Source organism: Simochromis diagramma, unplaced genomic scaffold (assembly GCF_900408965.1).
Source record: "Simochromis diagramma unplaced genomic scaffold, fSimDia1.1 OVJJ01000644.1, whole genome shotgun sequence".
Taxonomy (NCBI): Eukaryota; Metazoa; Chordata; class Actinopteri; order Cichliformes; family Cichlidae; genus Simochromis; species Simochromis diagramma.
The window spans coordinates 1,701,255-1,717,020 of record NW_024387201.1 but is presented as its reverse complement, the minus strand read 5'-3'; the positions used below and the strand labels follow the sequence as shown (position 1 = coordinate 1,717,020).

Sequence of the window (15,766 nt, the reverse complement as noted above, 5' to 3'; positions counted from 1 at the left end):
CAAACGACAAGCTCTGTAGCTGCAATAAAACAAAGACTGTTCGTATATTAAGCAAGAAAAATGAAGCATGTCTGTTTGGGTTGTGCTCGGCGTGTATGACACACTGTGTCTGTCTAATACTGATCGATTGGGAAAGGAGCGGAGTTCAGCAGGAAGTGTGAAAACATCAAAGACGGTCAAACAAATAAGAAAAGTGCGAACGGCTGTTACAGTTTTCAGGTTTTCACACTTTTTTCACTTTGTCTCTGTGGCCGACGTGTGGACGATCAGAGCAGCAGCAGCAGCACATACCGACACTCTCTGTACGCAGACCAAAGCTATGCACCTCTGTTGCAAACTTCTCACTCAGAATTCGTCAAACAGTCTTCTGCTGCACAGCCGAGGATTCTGACACTAAGTATGAACACAGGCAGGATCTAAGCCCACAGAGCAGTCGTCCACAGTGTCCAGTCTGACACATGATGATCTGCAAACTGTCCATGAAGACATCTCAAGAAGCTGGTCATGACACAATAATGGGAATCAATGATAGTTTAATAGTGTGTGCAGGAGCAGAAAAGTCCAATTTGGCTGTCCAATCAGAAACAAGAAAGGAAAGGAGGTTAGCGTGTCCTCGATCGTATTTAGAAACTCCCCTGCTCATCCTGGGAACACACTAAAGTTTACGGCCTTTAGGCCTGTGTTTGAATCGAGCCTGCAGCCGTGAGCCGCGTGTCTTACTCCTCGTCTTTCTGTCCTGTCGCACTAAAGGCTGAAAAAAAACAAACAGAAAACAGCGAAACGTGAAGTTTACACATACCTCTGCACTGAAAACAAACCTGGCCTCAGATGATTTTTACACCATAAACACACTCACAAATATTTACATCAGGTGAGAAACTTTCATTGTCAGTTGTGTGTACAGTTTTGTGTGCTGTGGATGAAATCATGTGTATTTGATCTTTGAACACTTTGGGTCCAGCTGCCATAAACTGAGCGAATCTGCAGCCTAACACTGAAGTCACGCATACACATCCACACACAGCTCGGCCATTGTACACTGCAGTCAAAGCCATATTGTTGAAGGTAAATAGTTGTGTAATTTTATCTTTTTTAACCTGCAGACCAACATCAGGGATATTTGGAAAGTTCAGCTCCGCATGTTCTCATCAGTTCATGAACTTGGCTATAACACAGACCTATCTCATCCTCGAGGTTTATTATTTAACTACCTTGTCAATATTTGAAAGGCAACATGGCTTAGGACAAACAAAGTCATAAACTGGTTTCCACTGGTAATAGATGAGCCCCCAAGAAAGGCTCTGGAATCCTTGACCTTTAGCAGGACCTCCACCGGGTAATGGTCGCTGACATCCAGCGCCTGAATAAAAAACACAGGAAGAACAGCCAATGTCAACAAATGAACAGAGTTTGATCTGTTTCAGTAACAAAATCACAGCACACCGTGTTTAACACACTCTGTAGGTGTGTGTTTCTGTACAGTCCACACACACTGGTACAGACATGCAGAGCGTGGACTGTTACCTGCTCCTCCGTCAGTCCGTATTCCTCTTGAAAGTTAAACGGTTTGGCTGAAGCAGGCACGATGGCTCTGTGAAAGGTTTCCCCATTCACAACAATCCTGTTGGCACAAGCAGAGAGCAGCACACATTTACTCATGTCTCTTATTTCATTCACACGGTCACATTTAAGTCTGCTATAGTCTGCTTACATTTACATATTGCATATCAGCTGCAGTAAACAACAACAACAACGCACCTTTTTTATCAAAGGAAACTTTGTTTCTTGAAAAGTTCCAGGGATCCTAAAATCTTGGGAACTCTCCTGAATCAAAGCTTTGTGCGTTTACCTGTCGTAGGGGCAGGATGTGGTCGATCGCACGGTGGTGTCAGCGTCGTCTGGGATGAGCCAAATAAGATTCGTGTCTGTGATTAGGCGCACATTCTTCCTGTTCTTCTTAGCGAGGTAGCCACAGCCCGCATTAAAGTCTCCAAGAAGCATCACATTCTGCCCATTACAGCACAGCGGTCACCATGTACACCTGTGGTATTGACTTCTTGTCTGTTTGATGAATGCCAAAATAGTCTTTACCTCAGTTTTCCACATGTTTCTCACATGCTGTAGAACATCATAGAGGGCATCGAGCTCCTTGGTGGTGTTGGAGGGCGTGGTGTGCTGAGGTATGAGAACAAACTCCTTTATAGCTGAGGATGGAAATGAGGGTTAGAGGGAGAATCCATCCAACAGCACCAATATTTCCATTCTGTCACAGGGAAGCATCGGGGACCGACCTGTGCGGTCCGCTCTGAAGCGGACAGCAAACGGCTCTCTGGAGAAAGCGTCGACGTCTCCTGGTTTATTATCAGGGTACTGATGCTGGTCCGTGACCCTCACCGTCTCCTTCCTGAACACATTCAGGTTCAGTGAAGCCAGACTCCGTCACTATACCTGCACTTAGATGTCCTCTGCACAGAGGTGTAGCTCACCTGTACACAAACACGTACTGCTCCTGGTATGTCTCAGACCTGCCCAGTCTCTCACTGGCCACAGTCTCATATTTATACTTGGTGTCAAACCTGAGGGTGAAACAGCACAGATGGGACGGGGATGCAGTCACTGCATGTGTCAGTCGCTAAGTTTGAGCATTTAGAGTCCAAACCACTCACCTCCAAACTTATGCAATAACATGTGTCTGTGGGTGTCTGTGGGTGTGTGTGGGTGTCTGTGGGGGTGGGTCTGTGTGTGGGTGTCTGTGTGGGTATCTGTGGGTGGGTGTGTGTGTGTGTGTGTGTGTGAGCGTGTGTGTGCGCGTGTGTGTGTGTGTTGGTATGTGTGTGCGTGTGTGTGTGTGTGTGTGTGTGTGTGTGTGTGTGTGTGGAAGCGAATGAATAATCACCGTTTTAGGGAGTCGAGCAGCAGTGGTAAAGCTTTTCCTCTACTGTCTCTCACTTCCTGGAGCAAACACACATCACAGCGTGTGATGATCTGAAATGGAGACACAGCACAGCCATGAAAAGGTGAGTGGGAGTGGGGCACACAGAGGAGCCACTCATTATTCGTCCCACTGGTCACCTGCAATAAAATAAAAATGTCCTGCATCCCTAAAAATATTTGTTATATTTGTTCTTTTTGGTCCTTTTCCCAGACCACCGCACAAATTAGAACGTGTTCATTCCGACTGATGTAGTAAGGAAAGCGTTGGCATTGACTCTGCGCCACCTTGTGGTGCTAAATGATAATGCATGGAAGTGTCTTCATAGCCTTTGTTTGGTTGCTTTGGTTAATTTCACAATGTGGTGAACAAATTTTCAAACAGGAAACAAGTTTCTCTAAACAAATCATTTTTACTGATTCACTGAGTAATTCTGTCAGTTTGTTAGTGGCCCCACCAGCTACAGCCATGTAGTGACTATCGTCCACTAAAGAACCACGACACTGTCCCTCAGCTGTTTGAGCCAAATGCAAGAACACAAGCACTCTTACCCAGTCTTTCTTTTTACCTTACCCTGGCAAGAGTCCCCATAACGTCACTCTTCTTCGACTTGGATTCACCAAAGTGTTGTGTGTTGAAGGCACAGATCCTAAAATCGGAACCAGCTTTAGTATCGGTCACATCCACGAGGACGGCGAGCAGCAGGAGGAGAGACAGACTCATGGCCCACAGCTGGAAGGAAGCACAGTCCCCATCGAGAAACATGATGAAACACATGAGCTGAGGGCTGCTACGGGACAAATTCAGCTTTGTTTGGTGTTTAAAAAAACACTTTTGATGGAAGCTTTGATGTCAACATAACTGAGACGTGGACTAAAGAGGAGACAGACCACTGCATCTCTGATGGTGCAAAGAAGACGGGAGTTTGTTGCTGCCATCAAATCCAGAATATTTTCCTCTAATGGTGTTTCACCATTTGTTTGATTTGGGAACAACATTTTTGGAGCTGGGGTTGTATAACTAAAAGGTTTTTAATTTGAATGATTTTAATTGATAAAAAGAAGTAAACAGCAAACCAGCACAAATCTAATGGCTGTTGTTGTTGTTTGTGCGTAAACATGAACTGTGATTATTCCTGTTTCTCGTGGTTTGACTCAGCAGTGAAACTTCCTGTTTCTTCCTGTTTCTTGTGAAATTAAAATTATTCACTTCTCCAATTCCTCCTGACGACCAACAATAGCTTTAGCATAAATCTTAGACAGGAACCACATATTTGTTCTTCCCCTTATCTAAGGTCAGGTGACCTGGGAGGGGGAGGTCCACCCTGAACATGTCACCACCCTGTCACAGGGCCAATGCAGAGGCTCACATTTACCCGTTCTATGGGCAATTTACAGTCTCCAGTTAAGCTAAAGCTGCATGTCTTTGGACTGAGCGAGCCAGAGGGAACCCAGGAAGGCACAGCTAGAACACACAGCGACCTCGGTCAGATGATGGACTGCCACCCAGGGCCTTCTGCTGGTGAGGCAACAGTGCTAACCCCGGCACCACCGTGCTGCCCTGCATCATTATCTATTTAAAACCCACTAGCATAAAAAGGGTCAAATTGAGTTAAATCATTTGTATGTATAAAACCTGTCCACATGTAAACACTTGTTGCCCACAGAGATGATGTTTGCTCCGTGTCCTCTGTCTGTGTTTCTTAAATTTGTTACCATTTCAGCCCCTTAAAAATGTTCTCACATAAATAACTAATAGTGTGTTCATTAAAAAATGTCCACTCATATTTACTTTCAGACAAAATAACATAGCCAGTTAGCTTTCAGTCTGTTGGTCACGATGGTTTCACCCGAAACCCCTGCTGATGATGACCCACACATTCACACTTTGGCTCACGAGATGATGCACATGATCAGTAGTGGTTCCTCTTAAGGGACAAATCCACTCGGGTTCTTAGAGCTGAAGATAGAGCTGACACGTCTTCAGGAAACCAAACTAGTCCAGGTCTGTCCAAGGTCCCCCCTCAGCCACAGATGTTTTGCATTAATGAGTGCAATCACATCAAGAGGGCAAACATCTGTGGACTGATGAGTCCCTGACAGGAAGACCACGGTGTTCAGTTACTTCAGTCTGTCACTGCTCTTAGTGTCCTGCAGCGATTGTAACCACATCATTTCCTCAGGGCCTGGAGAACAACGTCCAGAAACCCAAACAGGAGAAATATGAAGGAAAACAAACAAGCATAACAGTCCAGTCAGTATGAAACAGGACACACGGAAACAATCATGGAAAACCCACGGCACACATCTGAAACTAACGTGGGAAACAAGAAGCGAAACTCCAGAAAACAAGATGATAAAATCCTAAAATCAAACAGAAAACACGGAGCAGTGACCATCGCAGGAATGATCCTGACGTCATGGGAAACATGGAGAAATGACTCTAGTTCAGCTCTGTTAGCTCTAAAGCTGTTACACGTCTACTTTCAGCACAACACATGAAACTACAGCGTGTGTGTAGCAGGCTGTACCAGCTGCTGTAATGTGAGCTCCAGCTGTCAGGTCTTGAACCCAGACACACAGCTGAGCGTGTAGGAGAGTGCAGCTCTGTGCAGCTCTGTAGTCATAAACACACAGCAGCAGATTACAGGTCACACGCTCCACTGAGACGGCTTTTCCGTCGCTCGCTCCTTCTGTGGGTCGTCAAACTACAGCTTACCAGCTCTGGGACTTCTTGGACTTGTAGGGTGTGTTCACTTCTTACTCCTGTCTCTCGACTGAAACTCAAAGCTACCCCCGCCACTCTGTTTCCTGTAGGAGGGACTACAAGGAGGAAGCAGCAGGAGATCTGCTGCTGTGAAAAACTTTCTTCTGTTTGTCAGAGATCAAGTCTTTATCAGGAAAATCATTGCAGACATTAACATTTGAATACTTCAAAGTAAAAAACCACAAACACCACAAACCTGCCTGGTTACACATATATGACTTAAGTATTTACTGTGAGGAGGCAAAAGGCAAGTGAAACAGTCCACAGATGAACAGATCAGGTGTGGGAAGTTTAAGACAGCCTGCAGGTTAAAGACGTGTACACTGCTCCAAAACATTCAAAGAAGACTTGTTCATCAGAGCTTAGGACCGTGTCAGTTACACTTCAGAGATATTGATCTGGTCAGTTAGCAGAAAGGGCTGTTAAACTAACAGCAGCGGGCAACACTGAGGAACCTGAAACAGGAACAGCTTTACAGGTGGAGGCACCTGACGTGGTTCACTCCTCAGCGTTTCTAACTCGGATCAGTGTCCTGCTGGGAATCTGGGATGACACCTGGAGCCTCCACAGGTCGCACAGGTAGGCGAGCTCCTCAGAAATGTCACTGCCACCTTCAGGAGCATGGAGGAGATTACAGGCTGCTGTAGGTCCTCGACATGCACGCACACGTTATTAAAACATTACACGGTGTTTATTCTGTATTTATTTCAGCATGGGGGTGTATGCACGGTGTATGCACGGCAAAGGAAACAGATGAACGAACCAGTTTCACATCAGTGGTCCTTAAAAACACCCCCCACCCCCACCCCCAAGAGCTTAAAACACTTTAAAAAAAGAAATCTAGTACTGAGGCGTATTATTGGAAATAGTTTTGTATTCATCTGTGAAATTAACGGAGGAGGTGGCAATAAAAACACAGTGGGGTTGAGACCAGGTGAGCTGTGATGTCATCAAGAGCGCTGCCGTTCCAGCTGTGGAATAATCACACGGTGTCCTCCCACTCACAAGTCCGGACCTGTGAACTGTGTCTCACAGCCAGCGTCCAACACCTGGCACAAGCTACGCTGTGGCATACAAAGACACAGGTGAAACCAGCCATCACCTGAATGCAATGAAGTGTCCACTCCCACCGCTGTCCAAACTTTCATACTAGATTTCATTTCTTTGTAATCTTCTTGCCAGTGATTCCAACAGGAAATCTAGATTCACCAGTTAGCCCCACCCACTAACAGATGTCTCTGGACCGTGGGAGGAAGCCAGCCAGGAAAACACGGGAGAACGTGCAGACTGTCCTCCTGTCTCCAGCGGACAGGTCGGCCTGGATGAAGCAGGGACACACCGGTGCCAAACAGATGGATGAAAACAAACGTTACGGACTCCAAACGTGCTGCAAAAACTGTTTCTCACAGAAATGTCCCACGAGAAGCGCAACAGTGAGCACTGAACTACATACAGCAGTACAGCTGGTGCTATGGTGGGAGCTGCAGACGCTGAACCAGGACCTTCATTTGGTCTCCTTAAAAACAAACAGTAGCTCCACCTACTGGACATTATATCCCTAAGTTAACCACAGCGGTGGCAGCAATAATGTGTTTGATTATCTTCTAATCCTGATTTGCCAACACGTTTAGCTGTCAGCTGTTCCCGATGCTTCAGCAGCTCGTCAATAAGAACACAGACGCAAGTTCATTTAAAGCTCTTTACCTGAAACGCAGCAACAAGTCAAACTGAGCTGAGAGCATGGACACGTCACAGGTCTGATCACTGCAGAGCACTCATCCTACTGAGCCGCTGTTCTTTAATGTTACAACTTCGTTCTTATTTTGGTTAAACTGGTGTTTACAGTACAGCTGCAGCTCCACGTGACTGTTACCTGTCAGAAGGTAACATCCACCTGTGTTCAGTATCAATGAATGTGGATACCTGTTCATGTCATTTGTGGGACAGCACAGAAGACAGACGAGGCTTTCAGCGTGTTACCTTTACAGTCCAAAGCGTGTTCAGTGTTTCCTCAGCTGTAAATTAACAGAATTAAAGGCTGAATACTTTGAGCCCCATGAAGGAGACCATCAGCTGTTAGTGTGGGACTGTATGCAGTTATAGAGGTTAGGATCTGTAACGATCCTCACACACACTGCTCACACTTCAGTATAACTCCTAACACCTGTGGTAAGATTAATGTGTCCAGTCTCAAGTGCAACTGGACACCACGTTAGAAAACCTCCCCCAGACTTGATATGCGATTTCATGTTCAATGAAGACAAAGCCACGACCTCATCACTTTTGTAATCAAAGCCATCTTTATTGATTATGTGGGCACAGAGAGCAGCCTCAGACTGCGTGCAGGGCCCTCCAGCGGGCCAGAGGGCCTCTGTTGGGGATGTATTTGACCCCACAGCCATCAGGAATCAGACGCTTCTCGGCCATCATGTCATCAAAGTCACAGGCGTTGAACTTGGTGAAGCCGTACTTCTTGGAAATGTGGATCTGAGGGCGAGAGCACAGACATGGGTTCAGCCTTTCAGTACACTTACTTACACTAAGCCCCTGATGAAGACACATTTTGTCTCAGTGGTCCCTTAAAGCACCCAGCACCTCCCAGCTGAGGACATACACAACCAAAGAATCAGTGTCTGCAGCCTTTGCACACCAGAACCGCACCACAGCGAGACCGGTCGGCTTAATAAGCTGCAGGACTCATGTCACTTTACATTTATTACAGCAGGAGCTTTGGGAGCGTTTACCTTCTGACGACCAGGGAACTTGAACTTGGCTCTGCGCAGAGCCTCCACCACGTGCTCCTTGTTTTGGGCCTTGGTACGCACGGACATGATCACCTGACCGATGTGCACGCGGGCCACGGTGCCCTGGGGTTTACCAAAAGCACCACGCATTCCAGTCTGGAGCCTGCCCGACACAAAACAAGAGGATTACAGGATGAGCCAGACTGCGCTCAGTGCAGCAGGGCTACGGGTCAGTCAGCCTCTCACCTGTCAGCTCCAGCACAGGACAACATTTTGTTGATGCGGATGACGTGGAAGGGGTGCAGACGCATGCGGATGTGGAAACCGTCCTTACCGCAGGTCTTCACCATGTACTTGTTAGCACAGATACGGGCAGCTTCCAGAGCTACAGGGGTTGAAGCACAACATGCATGAAGTTATAGGCACCGCTGTTTGTGTTTGCCAACAACCCTGACTGACTGCAGCATTAACACGAGCCAGACAAACTGAGGAGGAGGGGCTTACTGAGGTAATCACACGAGTGAGAGCTGTGCTCTGACGTCTCTCTGAACCCAGGACTCGAACGCAGTCAAGACAAACTTTACTGTTCTAACCTGGAACCTTTACTTTCCCCTAAGACCCAACACTGCAGCTACCAGGCTCAGTGCATCCTCTAACAGTAACGTACTCATGCAGGCAGCAGTGCATGCTTCCTTACTGAGTAACGTGCTCAGGGTGTGGCTGAGCAGCCTTCCTCCTGTTAGCCACTGTGATACAGCAGACCCTCCACAGACGAGTCACACATTAGCACCAAGTCTATCTGCCTAATGCACTGAACCTGTGACGAGCCCAGTCTAACGTTCCTGGTGCCAGTAAGCAGCTGTGGCCCAGTTTAACTGGCTCATTCCTCATATACACGAGTCTTTATGGAGCAGCTTTAAAGCTTGCAGAGAGTGTGTGTGCTGTATACTAGGATAGTTTTTATATTTAATATACAAGCTGTTACGTTAGGTTACAAACATCTCACAGCTATACAATAGTTTCCCACAGTAGTAATCAGTACCCCCCCCCCCGAACAAACACTGGGAACAGCCAGTGATCTAAACTGGAAAACGAGACTGGCTCATTCAGCTATAACACCTCTAACAAAACATTTAAAGCAACCTGGTCTTTTAACCACAGAGGCCATCGTCTCACTGTCTTTATCAGTAAACTGCACTCACGGGCCAAAGTGTGCTCCTACAAAGAAGCACACACGTTACCAACAGGTGTGTTAGTCGTGGCTCCTGGTCTCCTCACCTTCTGATGACAGCTGCTCGTACTCATCAGAGACCATGTGGCCGCACAGGGGGAACTCGTCCACCTTGGCCTTCTTCCTGCCCAGGTCAAAGATCCTGATCTTGGGGTCTGATGAGAACAGAAGAGGAAGGATAAGAACACTGAAACTCACACGTCTGCATCAGCGAGACCAACTCATGGGCTTTTCCATCAGCGCCTACTCGGATCGACTGGAGTCGCCTAATGCGCGGCTGTCGTCATAGCAACACATCCCGAATAAACGTGTGACACGGACACTCCAACAAAGGTGGACGTGGAGAACATACCTGCTGCTCGGCCTGTGGCACGTCGTCAGACCCGGGGAACGAGACGCTCTTGTGATGCTACTGACCAGCCAATCGGCGGCCTGCAGTCTGATGACATCACATTTTAGTGCCTGCTCGGATCGTTTGAAACCCGGGCCAAGCAGGTACTACTATGACCTAATGGAAAACCGTGCTGAGCCGATCTGAGTAGGTACCAATGGAAAAGCAGCTTTAAAAAGGAAACAGTGATGACCAACTAAGTAATTGTGAGCCACACAGCAGCATTTTGTCTCAGTGGTCCCTTAAAGCACTCAGCACCTCCCAGCTGAGGACATACACAACCAAAGAGTCAGTGTCTGCAGCCTTTGCACACCAGAACCGCACCACAGCGAGACTGGTCGGCTTAATAAGCTGCAGAACTCACAGCAGCCCACTGTGAGAGTTCGGTCCAGAGGGGTGACCGTGATGTCACCTGAACATGGTCCCACTGAAGTGTTACAGACTGAAACAGGAAACATGGAGAGAGAACGTACCAGGCACACCCCTGCAGAAGCGGGACTTGGGGTACGGCTTGTTCTTGCAGTACCTGTAGCTGTGAGAGGAAACACACGTCACCAACACTGAATCTTAGTGTAAGAGGTGGACAATCCAACAACCCTTCAGCCAGCACGCTGGACCACATCAATCACATGCTGTAACACCATCTGATTGACTGTAATCACAGAGTTTATGATGTCAGAGCAGGAAAGACGAGACAAAAACTAAAACAGCCAGAGTCTGTTCAGATACACATTTATCCTGTGATGTCTGACCTGTCAGGGACTGTGAGACTGCTGTAGCCAAGTATTCTTCAAAAAACGACAATTATCCCTTTTATCTGATTGTTCATCAGCAAAACCTGTTTGAAGCATAGCAACAACGTGTGTCTGACCCCAACCACGTCTATTTAAAACTAACAGCTAAATATAAAAGGGTCTTGTCCCAGCGGGTGTTTTAAAGCAGGACAAACAGGAAAACATAGGGCAGCCTATCCTTGAGTCAGTAACACAAACTGATTCATACCGACGATCAGGACATTTCCTGTTTTACAGACGTTAAATCAAAACCAACAATTTATTTATAAAAGAAACCGCGCAGTGAGGACTCTCACAGTCAGGTGACCTTCGTGGGCTTATAACAGGGTCAGAATATTTGGGGACGGAATTATTTTATACCACAATAAGCTGTGACTCGGAGCTTTTAAGTCTCTTCACGGCTTCAAACAGACTCTGGCTGGGGCTGAAAGTAGTAGCATTTAGCTTGTAATGTTATCGCACCGTGCTAGCGTGCCCCGTGAACGGACTGCTTTACGGCGCTCGTTGTGAACACAACATTTAAATGGAGTTCACAGTGTAGGACGACAGAAACGCCGGGTTTTATAGCACATATTATTATTTTTATTCTTATTCCTCAGGCCCGGGGGCAGGCCAGCGCCGTGCACATGGCGCCGAGCAGGAGCCGCTGCCATTTTCCTCTGAAACACTCGCTCGGCCCTTCGCTCAAACGGGGTCAGAAAATGACTTACCAGCGGGCTGGTCGGCGGCCCATGGTTGCAATCTGGAAATTAACGAATAAAAACAAGTTACTAAGCTTAATCTGGACAAAAATAAGTCAAAAATAGCTTTAAATTAACCGGTATGATGGAGAGCCGAAGAAAACGCGACCTCACCACGCACTCACCTAATGGAGGAAAGGAAGAAGACGTCACTTCCGCTTTGTCATATGGACAGAATGGTTCACGAGGGAAATTTTTATATTCATGTACGCGTTATTTTTGCTTCAGCGTAGTTTTATTACAACAATAAATGATTACTATATGGATTTTATTTAAAAACACAGTTGTAAAAATTCATTTAAGGGCTGTTAACGAACACCAAGTGAATGCTGGGAAGTGTAGTTGTATGCAACGTCAATGAGGCGGGTTAGCTACATTTAATTCAAACATAATTTTATTTAGTAGAACATACTGTAAATCTTCTCTGAGCCCAGACTCATTTAAAATGGAATCAGAGAAGATTTACAGGCCAGGAATACATTACATTAGGATTAAACAAGAAATGTATCTGTGCTCAGAGAAAATATAATATTTTTAGGATCACAGCCTATTGTCTGACTTGGTATCAGTTTGGTCCTCTTCCAAAAGTCTAGCAGCTGATCTCAGTTCACAGACATTTGCTGACTTTTGTTAGAAGAAGAGGAGACGCTACACAGTAGCAAACTTTTTCTCAAATGTTGCTGCCATCAAATTCAAAATACAGGGCAAAAGTCTCAAGGAAGTCTGACAGTGTTACTCTGCTACTCTTAGTATTTAAACTGTCTTTGAATAAGCTGGCTGGGAAACACAAGGCCCAGCCCTGGAGAACTGGGAAGCACACAGATCAGGTTTCTGGAGACCTGGCAGAAACAGAAAACATACTGTCTGAGGCTGGCACAGAAACGAAATTAGCAAAGGCTCCGTGGCAACCTGGGGCGGCCTCCGGCTGGGGCGGCTGTTGGGGCACCACTGGAGCGGCCTCTGGGGGCTGCAGCAGGCTGGGGCGGCCTCCAGGTTTGCGGCAGCCTGGGGCAGCCTCTGGATCCGTGACAGCCTGAGGTGGCCTCTGGGGCAGCCACTGCATCCAGGGCAGGCTGTGGCAGCCTCCGGATCCAGAGGCAGGCCCAGCTGTTGGGGGACCACTGGAGCGGCCTCTGGATCCGCAGCAGGCTGGGCGGCTGTTGGGGGACCACTGGAGTGGCCTCTGGGTCCGTGGCAGTCTGGAGGCTACATTAGTTTTAGGACCTCCAGGGTTCCAGAGTTGGCTAGGGCCACTAAGTTGTCTGGGTAGGCCCCAGGCACAGCCTCAGTGTCTGGGGAACCATTTTAGCAGCACACAGTCTGGGGAGATCCAGAGATAGCTGGACGGGGGCCTATCCCAGCTGTGTTAGGGCGAGAGGCAGGGTAGACCTGGACAGGTGGCCAGTGTGTCAACAGACAACCACTGGCACTCACATTCACACGCATTCTTTCCAGTGTCAGTAACTACAGCTTACAACTTTTTCACTTACTTTTTTGCCACTGAACAAATGTTTTCTTGCAATTCATAAGTTAAAAATTTTCAGTTAATATCTCAAACTTATTCAGAAGTAAATCTAAATGTAAACACAGCCAGTGAGTAGGTCACAGACTTACCTACAGAGTGGAATAACTGTTTTCATTTCCAGTGAAGCTGTGCAACATCACATCCACGGCACTAACAAAACTAGACAGATTATATATTTACATGTATCAGCAGTGAAAAGGCGTGCATGTCCTTTACCTGCAACAGTAATTCTGTTAACTCAGTGTGTAGTGAAAATCAGCACGTTCCAAGGCCATTCCGCCGGTTGGCCAATAGGGGGCGCTATCATACCATATGTCTCGAGTCTCCTTCACTGTACCCTTCTTTGGCTAATTCCTAAAAGGAACAATGAGCTCATATCTGAAGTTTTGTTAATAGAGAACAAATGTTCTGTTGCTGAAGCATGTGAGGAATCCGAGCTTTCGTCTTACTCCAACATAACTCGACATAACAAGGAGTGTTCAGCAGTGCAGGACCAGCTGAAGGTTGGTCATGCTTGGGTCTGGCTCGTACAGGCTAGTACAGGCATTATCACATGCCTGTGAGATTCCTGACTCATCATGTGCACACGGCGTTTGTTAAAGTTTTATCCTTTTGCAAGTAGATGTATTTAGGAAGTGGCAAAACACTGCCACTCCCTTGTGACTCTTTCAAAAACGCCCATGAACTCTTTCTGACATCCCCCTATAGCCTTGTGTGAAGGTCAGCTATGAGTTCTCTATCTTGTATGTTGCTTCTGTTTTGTCTGAATTTGCTCCTGACTCTGGCGGAGCTCAAGGCCAGTGATGACGGCGGGACAATGGAAAAGGAGCAAGGACCAAAAATGGTGCTACAGTATGTGCCCGTTCTGGTGACAAATGACAGACACACACACACACTGTAACAGAAATAGACCAGTCGTTTTCAGGCTTTAAGGCATCCCAGGTTGCAAAATAAAAAAGGTGCTTCTGTTTTAGTACAAGTACTGATACAACTGATGGTCCTGTTCTAAGACGACTCTTTGTATTACCCACAGATGATGTTTGTGAGTTAAACAGGCTGTTCATATGCCAGCATCGGCCTTCGCTCCCATTAGTATCTGAAAGTCTGATTTCTCATAGATGCTAATTTGAAAGTGCTAGCTGATATCCTTTCTATCTCATTAGCATGTTAGTGAGGCTTTTCTTGCTAACATGCTAACAGGCTTATCAAAAACATGTTTTGCATCAAAGCTGGCCAACAAGGAGGTTAATAAGAGGAAGCATTAGCTGCCATGATCAATCACAGTAGCTTGCTTACTTGCTAATGCTAGCTCTGTGTACACACAATGCACAGAAACCACAGCCAGCAGCAGGTTGCCTTCCATGCTGGTCAATCATCAGTTTGCACATATGTGCTAACAACCAGAAACAAAGCTCCTGGCCTCTCACACTGAGGCATAGTTTCCAACGAGATGCAAAGCAAATGATGCTTCCAGTGACAATAGCCAACTGTGTGCACAGATTTAATTTAAAGAGTGGACACACATGTGTGAGAAACTTTTGGAAAGTTATTAATGAAACCTACTGTTGTTCTGCTATGGATAGCTGTGGGTCATCTATGAATTAGAAGGTCGGTAAACTGATCCCCAACATGACCAATATCTCCCCGTGGGTGTGAGTGTGAACGTTAGATAAACTGCCTCACCGTGGATTGAGGTGTTGAGGCTTGTAGTAAAACGTGCTACATAAATACTAGTCCATTTACCATGATGAACAGAGAAAATATCTAGAGATCCTTTTTCTTCTTTTTGGAGCAGGCTGTAGGCATGATCATTTCTGCTATAATTTTTGCTCTGGCTTCATTTTTCAAAAGTTGCCACTTTGTCACCTCATGAAGTGTCTCAAGACTAAAGCCAGTGCAACGTACCACTGATGGCACCACTGCATACTTGCTTCAAAGCATCAGATGTTATTCAAATATCTCAACAAGAGGAACTAACTCAGACATTTAACCAAATTCATTGGCTGAATCTGGGTCATTTTAGGAATTACTGCTGTTCTGATAGGTTCAGAAGTCTGTGAAGCCTTTGACCACTAACTGACCAACCAAGTTACCAGTAAACTAATCTTATTATTCCAGATATTATTACGACTCCTTCGGAGACGATTGTGCCATATGATTAAAAACACACAAATGTTTAAAAGCTGACTTTGTACCTTGGCTACGGGACGTGTTAAACCTTACTTTCAGAGTAATTCTACCCCCGTCTGCGGTTGTGGAATTCCCCGTTGATTCTAAATCAGGATTCCTTGAGTGCTGTGTGTTTCTTCTATAATGTCTCTGCTTGCAAACTGCAAATCAGTTTTCTGAATTCAACAGTCCTCATGGTTCCTTCGATATGCTAAAGATGCCACACTCACCACAATGGACATTGCAAGTCGCAGCTTGCACACTGCAAACTGAACTTCAGATGCAAACCAACATGATGCCACAGCGTCCTCGTCCTTTATATTCTGTCTATGAATTCTGTTTTCATGCTGTTTCCCGCCTCATATCTTCAGACACAAGAGTCAGATCATTCTCTCTGTCTACTCCTCCAAAGGTAAAAAGCTTAAAGTCTGAAGAAATACAGTGAATTATTAGTGTATTTGTATTAGAATACAT

The 15,766-nt window shown here is 46.2% G+C and overlaps 2 protein-coding genes and 2 non-coding genes across 6 annotated transcripts; all 4 read right to left on the bottom strand.

Moving 5' to 3' along the window:
* Nucleotides 1-516: 516 nt before the first annotated feature.
* Nucleotides 517-5,778, bottom strand: dnase1l1 (deoxyribonuclease I-like 1). Of its 3 annotated transcripts, none has more exons than XM_040051194.1 (10): nucleotides 5,651-5,778; nucleotides 3,506-3,664; nucleotides 2,897-2,985; nucleotides 2,487-2,576; nucleotides 2,292-2,404; nucleotides 2,092-2,204; nucleotides 1,850-2,007; nucleotides 1,525-1,621; nucleotides 1,212-1,360; nucleotides 517-751 (listed from the first exon to the last, which is right to left on the bottom strand). In XM_040051194.1, the coding sequence occupies exons 2-10, from the start codon at nucleotides 3,653-3,655 to the stop codon at nucleotides 745-747; spliced, it is 966 nt and encodes a 321-aa protein (XP_039907128.1). In that variant the 5' UTR covers nucleotides 3,656-3,664; nucleotides 5,651-5,778; the 3' UTR covers nucleotides 517-744. The 3 variants fall into 3 exon arrangements, with proteins under 3 accessions (XP_039907128.1, XP_039907129.1, XP_039907127.1); XM_040051195.1 differs by lacking the exon at nucleotides 5,651-5,778 and adding an exon at nucleotides 5,463-5,637; XM_040051193.1 differs by lacking the exon at nucleotides 5,651-5,778 and adding an exon at nucleotides 4,724-5,456.
* A 2,197-nt stretch (nucleotides 5,779-7,975) lies between these two features.
* Nucleotides 7,976-11,646, bottom strand: LOC120745965 (60S ribosomal protein L10). The gene is made up of 6 exons (XM_040051199.1): nucleotides 11,569-11,646; nucleotides 10,538-10,596; nucleotides 9,721-9,828; nucleotides 8,689-8,827; nucleotides 8,443-8,605; nucleotides 7,976-8,185 (listed from the first exon to the last, which is right to left on the bottom strand). The coding sequence occupies exons 1-6, from the start codon at nucleotides 11,589-11,591 to the stop codon at nucleotides 8,030-8,032; spliced, it is 648 nt and encodes a 215-aa protein (XP_039907133.1). The 5' UTR covers nucleotides 11,592-11,646; the 3' UTR covers nucleotides 7,976-8,029.
* On the bottom strand, nucleotides 8,260-8,392 carry LOC120746000. The gene has a single exon (XR_005698748.1). It is a non-coding gene; the product is annotated as a small nucleolar RNA SNORA70 (small nucleolar RNA).
* On the bottom strand, nucleotides 10,289-10,421 carry LOC120745999. Its single transcript, XR_005698747.1, has one exon. It is a non-coding gene; the product is annotated as a small nucleolar RNA SNORA70 (small nucleolar RNA).
* Nucleotides 11,647-15,766: the final 4,120 nt, after the last annotated feature.